The following is an 11292-nucleotide window of genomic DNA, read 5'->3' as shown; positions in this document are numbered from 1 at the left end:
GGGTTAAATAGTAAAAATAAGGATTCATACAAATATAGTCTTATAAAAAACTCAAATTATTATAAAAAATCAAGTACCTAAATGAAGAATCCATGTAAAATATAATTAATTATTAGCTAAAATTCATAATAAAAAATAATGAAAAAAATTCAATAATCCTGACTAAGATAATAGATTAAGAAGTACAATGTATCTCAATGTCGTCACATCAAGCAGACAGCAGGTAAGGAACAGCACACGTGTAAGATAAATCTATTCTGATTTCTGTTTGACTACCTACACCTGACACATGATTTTTACAGTTAATCAAAACATATACGAATTGAACCAATACGTGTATATAATTTGGTATAAGTTTAGAGCATAAATAATTTTCTTTTTCACTAATTTAGTTTTTATTTTTTTTATTTTTATACGTTTTGTAACTAAATGGTACTAACCATGTAAAAAACTAAAAAGACTAATTTTTAATTAAAAATTATCTTACAAAATATTGCTACGACGCTAATAGCGTGAGCCACTTGCTAGTTTCGTCTACACGAGAGATAGAGGATGAGTCAATGAAAAACGTCATGTCAGATTAGCAGCGCCTGCACGCCCTTGTACATGGCATTTTGAGTGATCGTTGGCAGCTGCAGAAGATGAAAAAGGTCGTGGCAGATTCTTGCAATCTGTAAGATTAATTTCAGTTCTTCGTAGTCAAATTATTCTCAAAACATACTTGAAATTCAGATTGGAAAAAGGAAGACAGAGACTGTAGCAAATCACACCAGTGAATTTGTTTATTTATTGGATAATAGAACAAGAAGCAAGCAGAGCAAGCGAGACGAGGTACATGCATAGACTGCTTCATCAGCCCGTACGTTCATCACGGACCAGGCATTTCTTATTTTATATAAGAAGCGTCTAAACAACACCAAAGATATATAATAAGCACCCGTAATTTGATAGTAACTGCGGAAGCTCAAGTGGTTTTGGGGGCCTTGTATTCGTTGAGGTAGGGCATGGTGGTAAGCCCCTTCGTCATAAGCGGCTCCACCGTCGCCCACACTTCGGTCTTCTTGGCGAGCTCCTCGATGACGCTGCTAATGTCTTCATCGACGTTGTACCTCATGGTGCTGATGACCTCCTCCGTCGTCGGGCCCAAGTTGACCGAGACGATGTCGAAGGCACCATCACTGCCGGAACTCTTGACACGCACGAGGGTCGGGCCACTGAATAGGTTGTGTTTGCAGGCCAAGGCCTCCTGGTACGCCCCGGATAGGAGCGCAGCCACGTAGTAGCCACCGAGCTCCGGGTCCAGCGGGTGCAGCGGCAATGTCTCGCTCCCGCCGATGAACTTCTCCATCTTCCCGTCACTGTCGCAGGTGATGTCGACGAGCGTGCCCATGAGCGTCGGCTTCTCGTCGAGCCGGCTCACCGGCATCATCGGGAAGAGCTGCCCGATGCCCCAGAAGTCGGGCACCAGCGAGAAGACGGAGAGGTTCATGTGGTAGTTGTAGATGGTGCTGGAGTCGCCGGTGACCCTCTTGGATAGCTTCTTGCCCAGCTTGTACATCTCGATGCCATGCTTTTTGAGGTCTATAGCGTGCGAGTACATGGCCGCCGCGCCGTTGCCGCCACGAACTGCAGCTCTCGGCTGCTTCGAAGAGAGGTCCTGGATCTTGCTCAGCAGCTGCTCAGGGGTGTCCTCCTCTTGCGGCTCTGGGATCGCCGAGAGCGCTTCAAGGATGATCATGGAGTGGTGCGACACCATGGCGCGCCCGCTCTCGGTGCACAGCACCGGGTGCAGGACGCCGTTGTACTCGCACTTGAGCCGCACTGCCTGCACAATGCTGGACGCGTACTGCTCCAGCCCGTACGCCACCGACATGTCGGAGCTTCCCGACCGGGTTCCGTCGTAGTCGATTCCGAGCCCGCCACCACAGTCCAGCGTGGTCATCTCCGCGCCGAACTTGTTCACCAGGTCGCAGTAGATGCCAGCGGCCTCACTCGCTGCATTGTACACTATCTCCGTCGTCGGGATCATGGAGCCGACGTGGAAGTGCAGCAGTTTGAGCCACTGCAGCTTGTCGATCTTCTTGAGCTTCTCGGCCACCTCGTAGATCTTCTCAGCGAGCAGGCCGAACTTTCCGTGCTTGCCGGCCGTCGACCCGAAGTGGCCTGGTATCTTAGTGAGAAGCTTGGCGCGAACACCGATGACCGGCTCTATTCCCAGCTTGTTGCTCTGCTCGATGACGATGTCAAGCTCCTCCTCCATCTCCAGCACGATGATGGCGTTCAGGCCCATGGCTCGCGCCGAGAGCGCGAGCGCGATGTAGTCCGCATCCTTGTAACCATTGCATATCAAGTAGGCTCCAGGCTTGGCTTTGGTGAGGCAGCTCATTGCGATGAGCAGTTCAGGCTTGGAGCCAGCCTCGAGCCCATAGCTCTCGCTGTAGCCGAAGTTAATCAGGTCCTGCACAATGGTCTTGTTCTGATTCACCTTGATCGGGAACACGCCCTGATACCTGGACATGTACCCGGAGTTGTCGATGGCGCCCTTGAATGCAGCATGGAGCGAGTCGAGACGGTTCTTGAGCACGTCGGGGAAGCGGAGGATCATGGGGAACTGGACCTTTTTCTTGTCATTGGTGGTGGTCGCTAAAGCTTTCACGATGACTGAGTGGACGTCGATCTCCTGACCGGGCATCGTCTCACGGCCATGTGGCTTAGCGCAGAGGTGGCCCTCCGCGTTCACCGCGAAGTAGGGGTCACCCCAGCCGAGGATGTTGTAGAGTTCGCCGTAGTTCTTGGCCATGATGGAGAGAACAGCTCGCCTGTCCCCGAAACAATACGGTGGTTTGGTGAAAACTTTTACATACCCCAAAATGGATAAATATAAGCCTGGTTAAGCTAAATGAACTCAATAACTGTGTTACTGCCTTCTCCGGCTCCATGGTGTGATTTTTTTCTTCTTCTGTTGAACAACTTTTTTACAGAATGATGCAATGTTATATTCCCCACCCCTGCGTTTTCCCCCCCAGATTTTCCACCGAATTTTTGCAGAATAAAACTGAAGACATAACATTCTTTTGCCCCTCTACCAGTGTCATACAGCCAAAATCGAACATAACGGTGTCTTGAAGATAAAGCATAACTCTTTTAGTGTCCTGAAGACAACAGCCAAAATCGAAAAAAAAAGATTTGCCTTACAATATTAATTAGTGAAGCCAACATCCCTTCAAGATTTAAAATCTTTCCTGATGGTTATTCGGGGCGATTATTGTTGTCGGAATCTTTTCTTCATACAGGACAATGATGTTTCTAGTGTAATCCAAATCTTTTCTACGACGCAATAAATAAATAAATGGTAAAGTTGTCGACTATGTCGAATCTGAAAAATTATAGGCACTTGAAAAAGTTGTTACAAAGGTACATCTAAGTAAATGTTAGTAACGTAACGGTGTAATCTGCATCCCGTGAGATCTATTGATCTATCTCATCATGCCACATACATGCAACTAGAAAGGCAATATAAATCCTTTGATTTCGTTAGTAGATGGATAAATTGAAGAGAAGACTCCAAATAGAGAAGTAATCATAGAATAATACCGTAACGGCAGAAGGTCAGGGGAGAACTAGAGATGACTGGATTTCAGTGTATGTGTTGTGTGGATCGTAGACCAGACCTTCATCCATTATATAGGGGTCTGAAAAGAGTAAAATATCATATTTGCCCATGGTAGATGATTAAATATGCGCCCAATAATTCGTTGAATAAAATGACAACTCTCTGGTTATAATTACACAGAAGATCATGTAGTCTCAATCCGAAGATCATGTGGTCCCGTACTCTCGTGATCTGTAAAGGCTAAAAGCCGCTTGTGTAAACTTTAATGGTTCATAGTACTGCTACTCTTTTCAGTACCGATTCACTAATAATTGACAGTGATAATATATTACTATTAGTTCGTAATTCAAGTCATACATAAAAAACTATTATCATTACCGGTTTATAAGTCCTAGATGTACTTAAAAAAATTAAGTCAATAAGAACCAACAATAATATTGATCATCACTATCAAGTTATTGTTGTGAAACAGTAGTGACAATCAACTTATCACTGTCATTTCTTAACTAGATTCGACAGTGGTACTAGTTTATCGTTTCTTAATTAGATCCAACGGTGATACTAGTTTATAAAAAGATGTAACTTTTAATAATCGGCAGTGATAGCTTAAAAACCATATGAATTTCAGCATCCGCATGCTCGGATTTTCCGAACGCCTTTAAATTTCACTCAAACTCTCATCTCACTCGCTCTCACTCTCACACTCGATCTCTTCCCCTCCATTGCCGCCGTGATGGATTACCCACCACCTTCTCCTTCTGCGGCCACTCCACCGCCACCTACGCCACCACCTTCTCCGACCACGCTACCCACACCTGCCCCATCGTCCAACGGCGCTGGGACAAGGCGCGGTCCTCGGACTCCGGCAGAACGGCGAGGTCCCTCTCCGAGGATGAGGTTTAGGACTACTTCTTCGATGAGTTGAAGACAAAGAGCCTCCGGAGCTCGGATGAGGAAGAGGAGGAGGAGGCCAACATGCGGAAAGACGCCACGGACTACGACGAGGACGATGACGGCAACGACGAAAATGACGACTACGACTACTTTTCTTCGTAGCCAACCCAAATGGTAGATGCGTGACGTGTGACCGTGTCTTTTGTTTTTAATGTATAATGATGGAGTTAAAAATTATAAATGACTTAATTATATATTAGTGCAATTTAAACTAGTAATTTTTTAGGTTAGTAATATAAAGCTCGGTTAAAATATTGCATGTCTGTTTAAATCTATTTTTTTATTAAGTATCATTACTGATTCATATATAGAACCGGCAATCATAATTAAATCAAATCAAGAAACAACAGTGATAGATTATCACTATCAATTTGTGGTACGGTTCTATCCAATAGTGATTATTACTCTCGTTTAATCACTGATGGTTTAATAATGGATAGTAATATTTTTTTTAAATAATAATAATAAACTATTTATATAGTAGTGTAGGCAGTACAGTCATATCAAAACTACGAAGAGATGCTCATAGTCGTAGTATGTCTCGGTGGCCGCGTTGAAATGTCTACAAGCCACATTTGCCACTCTAAATTGTCGGTCGTAAAAAACATTTGGATCATGAGGAACCATCTGCAAAATGCCTAGTATCTGATGAGTTGTTCAGTAGCCGACACAGTAAAGGTCCAAACCGTGACCGATCGGCCAACCGCGTGGGCCTCGGCTCCCACGCGCTCACTGGTCCTCTCTGAGCTCTTTTTTATTTTTATATCTTTTAGTATAAAAATCAAATAAATATACTTCGAATAAAAATATTTACTCGGAATAAACGTTTACCGCCACTTATAACGTGGTTAGACCCATACCATCTTAAAAAAAAGATAAATAGTTCATTAGACCCTTATCATCTCATAAGAGGACCGTTAACATACGGGTCAACACTATCTATCGGAGTACTATTCATAGATCAATTTTCAATCGTACCTTGCTCGTAAAACAGTGATATTTTATTGCTCAAAAAATTCTAAAACTTTTTATATGTGTTTCATAATCCATTTGTAACCCTATTTAATTGAATTCACCCAAAAAACCTATGTAGAATTTAAACTAAAATTCTCCAAAAAAGACTACTTTATAATTTCGAACAATGGTTAGAGACTTAAATAATTTTTCAAAAATCTAAAAAAATCCACTAATATCCTTCTTATGTGATACTAAAATTGTTTGTAGCCCTAGGTTATATGGTGAAAAATATGTTACTTTGTAATGCTCTATTTATATGTATTTTTATTATTTTATGTGATATTCTTCTTTTAATTCAATTTGAATTCAACCCCCTGATTGCGCTAGGAACTGTTCATAACTCTATTTCTCGTTCCATTTTCTCTGTACAAAACAGTGGTGTTCTGTTGCTCTAAAAATTATAGAACTTTTTTTTACTTGTTTCATAACCCATATGCAACCCATTTTAATTGGGTTCACCCAAAAAACTATGACGATGACCCTTTACTGCACCATTAGACAATACTTTAATTTGTTTATGTTATTTCTATTATGTCATTATCATGTCATGTAGAATGTTTATTTCGGTATTATGTTATCATCCATATTTTTATTACATGTGTTCTCATACCATCACAAAGCGTAACATCATGCAATCTTAGCCGCTTTCAAACGTATCTACGTGCCATCCTATCAAATAATAAATTGTTGGCTTGCAATTTTCTACATCAAAATCATTCGTATTACAAACCCTACCACTAGTACACGTAGAAATAAAATACAATGTTACATGATATGGTACAATTTATTCAATTACAAATAACATGTTCATGGCACACGGACGAAGGATCAATGTTTAAACCCCATGACACACGGATGAAAGATCAATATTTGAACACTGAAAGAATCTCCTCCTATAGGTTTCAAGCTCATGGGATACCTTCATTTCGCATGTAGTACCGCACTTGTACAATGGCGGTGATATAGCAAACGTAGGCATACCGGAGCTTGTCATCTCTTTACTTTGGCTTGTGTTTGGGGCAGGTAACATACGTAGTTCAGTATTGTCTTTTATAGTCGTTCATAGTATCACTTACAAACACACACTGTTGCAACCACACCCAGTAGCACATCACCTATGTCGTAAGTCAGACTTTAGATATGAAGTAACCAGGACTCATCTTTAAACAGGAAATAACAACACCTTGCTGCCAGCAGAGTATATCTGTCGTGACTCACACTTTAGACACGAAAGGACAACATATCTGCCGTGAAGCAGGCTTTAGACACGGAGCAACCACATGACTCAGCTTTGTACAGAAAAGATGTGAAGAGAATATAAAGTTGTGAACTGTACTTCTACCGCAGTCAAAGAGTGTATATGTTTGAATTCAAATTGAATTAAAAGAAGAATATCACATAAAATGATAAAAATACATATAAATAGAGCATTATAAAGTAACTCATTTTTCACCATATAACCTATGGCTATAAATAATTTTAGAAATTAGTTTATCACATATTAAGAATATTAGTGATTTTTCTAGATTTTTAAAAATTTATTTAAGTCCATAACAATTGTTCGAAGTTATAGAGTAGGTTTTTTTTTAGAATTTTAGTTTAAATTCTACATGAGTTTTTTATGAATCCAATTAAATGGGCTACAAATTGATTATAAAACATGTAAAAAATTTAAAATTTTTAGAGCAATAAAAGACCACTTATAAAAATAAGATACGATAGAATACTCCGGTCGAGTACTGTTCACCCAGGGTGAGCGATAGACGTTTATTCTTATAAATATTTTCGTTTAAAATATATTTATTTAATTATTTATGTTAAAAAATATAAAATTAAAAAAATGGGTCCTCTCACGCATGCGTCGCCCCACCGTGGACTGCTGTACGCCACACCGGGCCAAACCAACCAGACCGAAGCACCTCACCAAAAGAAAAACTCAGCCATGCGTACCATGCGTGCATCACACATGCATGCATACTTTTTCTTTTGTTTATTCGGCCTCATCAATTCACCTGCACATCTCCTATTCTTTTCTTTTCTTTATTCCAATACACAGATCATGTATCAATAATTCTCTATACCACACGTACACACTGCACCGCATACTGTAACATCTACTTATGCAATCTATCTTCATCACACTGTATCCGTGCACATCTAATAGTGTTATCATTTTCATGTACATATTCCTTAACCTGACATCCCGTATAACTTTCTCACGGTATTGGTCTTAGTTTCTGTAAATCTAGTTTCGCTCTCATCACCAACCACATCCACCATATAAACGACAGCTACACATAAAAAATAAACAACAATCCAAATACAAGCTTCACGAATTTGCTCGCATCAATCTGTATTTCCTTTGTTTAGTTGCAGTTCATTGTCGCGTCTGATTTGTGATCCGACCGAACGGATGTACTATTAGATTTTTTTAAACCAACGATGTCCTATTATATTTCTTTGTTTTCGGTTCTGTCGTTCGGTGTTAGATACTAGCATCGCCGATGCACATCAATGAAAGTTTGTAGAGCAGTGTTCAGGATTGTTTTTGTTTTCACTTTTTCTATACTTCAATAGCCTGAATTTTCCGGTTTTTACAGTCAAAGCTCGCCTCCTCTATTCTGTTCTCCGCCGGCCACGATTTTGAGTTTGCGGAGTCAGGTTTCGGGGTTGGAGGGAAAATAATTTTATACAAACCGTCCTACAAAAGATCATTTACTTTTTGATAACATGTTTTTATTCCCTCTTCTTTTTAATTTAATCATTGAATTATGAGATATATAACGTGAATAAAATCTCAAAAAATACTTGAAAAAGATACCGGTTAAAAGTGTTCTTGGACTTAAAAGGGTGGCCCGAGACAGCTGGCTGACTCATTGGTGTGATATACGCGGGGATGCCGAGGGGACACGAATCCGGCAGCAGGATGCTATCGGAGCCGGGAGGAGGAAGGCTGGACGGAGGAGCGTGTGACAATCTGGTGGAGAAGAAAGAGAGTTTATGCCTCGGATGGGAAGAAGGAAGCATGAGATTTAATGGAACGAGATCCATTCACCGTAAAAATTTGAAAAAAAAACTTCATGAAAAATAGCATCTCCTTTTTTTTTTAAGGAAAAGAGTTTAGGTTCGTAATTTCGTCTTCACGGGAGAGAACGAGGATGAGTCAATGAGAAGCCTCATATCGGATTAGCAGCGCCTGCACGCCATGGTACTACATCCATTTTTATTTATTTCTCACCAATTTTTTCTATAATAATTTTAACCTTCCGTTTTTTCTATAAAAAGATAATTATGTAAAACTTTCGTATTATTAGATTTGTCGTGAAATGTACTTCATTAGTATTATATATTTTGAAATATTTATAATTTTTTGAAAAAATATAAAATCAAAATTGCTATAGTAAAAAGTTAGTGATAAATAAACAAAAATGAAGGTATTACATGGCATTTTGAGTGCTCGTTGGCAGGTGCAGAGATGAAAAATGTCATATCAGATTTTTTTTATATCTTATTCTTGCAGTCGGTCCTATAAATTTCAGTTCTTAGGAGTAAAATTATTCTCAAAACATACTTGAATTCGGATCGGAAAAAGGCAGAAAGAGACCATGTCTGTTGAGTAGAACACCTCTGAATCAAATTTTATGTGAGAAGTGATTCTTAAGAAAAATTATTTTGTATTAAAAATTAATTTTTTAAGATAAACTTAACGGAATGAGTGATTCTATGAAGAAAATGAATGAAAACTAACTTTTTAACTCTATGTATTTAGCATATTAGAAAAACCACTCCTACAAAATCATTTCCAGAACTAAAAAACTAAAAACAAGTATTTAAAAAAGCAGCCACTAATTTTACTCGGATAGATAATATGAGAACCCTACCAAACCGGTCCTAGCAAACCACACCAGTGAATTTGTTTATTTATTGCTTGTATCGCCTGTTGTCGGCACGGCAACGCAATATATAGGACGGCACAACCACGTGGGCCACGTGGGCCTCGATTCCCACGCGCTCACTGGACCTCTCACGCATTTACAGGTGTAATCTATCTTGACCCTACCAAGCGTCGCTCCACCGTGGACTGCTGTGCGCCACACCGGGCCAAACCAACCAGACCGAAGCACCTCACCAAAAGAAAAACTCGACCACGCATCACACATGCATGCATAATTTTTCTTTTGTTTACTCGGTCTCATCAATGCACCTGTACATCTCCTATTCTTTTTTCTTTTCTTTATTCCAATACACACATCCATGCATCGATAATTCTCTATGCTCCCTTAAAAAATTAACTCCCCACGCCACACGTAACACACTCCACCGTAGACGTAACATTTACAGGTGTAATCTATCTTCACCTACCAATTTATCACATCACCGTTATATATCTTATAATATGATCATCTTTAATACATTCCTCTTCAGAGTAACATCTCATCTGACCTCTAACCACAATAATCTCAATTTGTCTCTAAAGCTAGTCCCTGCCTTATCCAGATCACATCCGCTCACAAAACAACACCTACATATGAATAAAACAAACAACCAATCTAAACCTAACTTTCACAAACTTGATTCATATCGATATATCCTTTGTTTGCAGTTTATTGTCGCGTCTGATTTGTGATCCGACCGAACAGATGTACTATTAGATTTTTTAAACCAACGATGTACTATTAGATTCTGCACTGTCATTCAGTGTTAGGCACTAGCATCGCCGATGCACATCAATGCAAGTTTGTAGAACAGTATTCAGTAATGTTTTTTTTTCACGTTTTCTACACTTCAATAGCCTGAATTTTCAGATTTTTACAGTCAAGGCTCGCCTCCTTCAAATCTGTTCCCCGCCCGCCGCGATTTTGAGTTCGCGGAGAGGGGTTCCGGGGTTGGAGATGTTCCTCGGACATACGTTGGGATGGCGATGATGAGTTCGCACGACGACGGGCGCGATTCCGGCAGCAAGGATGCTGCCGGAGACGGGAGGAGGAAGGCTGGACGGAGGAGCGTGTGCCAATCTGGTGGAGAAGAAACAGAGTTTGTTCCTTGGGTCGGAAGAAGAAAGCATGAGATTCAATGGAACGAGATCGATCGGACGAACCAGTCCATTGACAGTCACAAGTTGAAAAAGAACTTTATGAAAAATAGCATCTCCTTTTTTTTTTGAAGGAAAATAGTTTATGTTCGTGATTTCGTCTTCACGAGAGGGGAATGAGGATGAGTCCATGAGAAACGTCATGTCGAATTAGCAGCGCCTGCACGCCCTAGTATATGGCATTTTGAGTGCTCATTGGCAGGTGCAGGAGATCAATCAATATGAATATGCATATTTAATATGAATATATACAAATTGAGATGTTCGTAAAAATATAATAATTAACTTAGTTTATCCAATCTATCCCACAAAATAGAAGGTTATCTTATTCTATTCACCATCGTCACTAACTAAATAGAAAAATAACACATCTAATTTAGCTTACTAAATAAAAACTAACTTCTTCTATAATTAGAGATAACCTTATCGCTTAACCAGACCGACCGGACAACCGCGTGGGACACGCGCTCACTGGTCCTCTGACGCATGCGTCGCCCCACATGCTCATTGGCAGGTTAAGGAGATTAAAAAGGTCATGTCAGATTTTTTTATATCTTATCTTATTCTTGCAATCTATAAGATTAATTTCAGTTCTTAGGAGTCAAATTATTCTCAA

At 40.1% G+C, this 11292-nt stretch overlaps 1 protein-coding gene across 1 annotated transcript; it reads right to left on the bottom strand.

The window, feature by feature from the left end:
• Positions 1–755: 755 nt before the first annotated feature.
• Positions 756–3690, bottom strand: LOC133919376 (arginine decarboxylase 2-like). The gene is made up of 2 exons (XM_062363751.1): positions 3595–3690; positions 756–2819 (listed from the first exon to the last, which is right to left on the bottom strand). Exon 2 carries the CDS (start codon positions 2798–2800, stop codon positions 965–967), a length of 1836 nt encoding a protein of 611 aa, XP_062219735.1. The 5' UTR covers positions 2801–2819; positions 3595–3690; the 3' UTR covers positions 756–964.
• Between the last annotated feature and the right edge of the window lie 7602 nt (positions 3691–11292).

Source organism: Phragmites australis, chromosome 5 (genome assembly GCF_958298935.1).
Source record: "Phragmites australis chromosome 5, lpPhrAust1.1, whole genome shotgun sequence".
Taxonomy (NCBI): domain Eukaryota; kingdom Viridiplantae; phylum Streptophyta; class Magnoliopsida; order Poales; family Poaceae; genus Phragmites; species Phragmites australis.
The sequence above is the reverse complement of the archived record's forward strand: the minus strand, read 5'-3'. Positions and strand labels throughout refer to the sequence as shown.

What these genes read in the sequence shown, in the direction of transcription:
- LOC133919376 (XM_062363751.1), bottom strand. Translation starts at nt 2,800, where the DNA reads ATGGCCAAGAACTACGGCGAACTCTACAACATCCTCGGCTGGGGTGAC.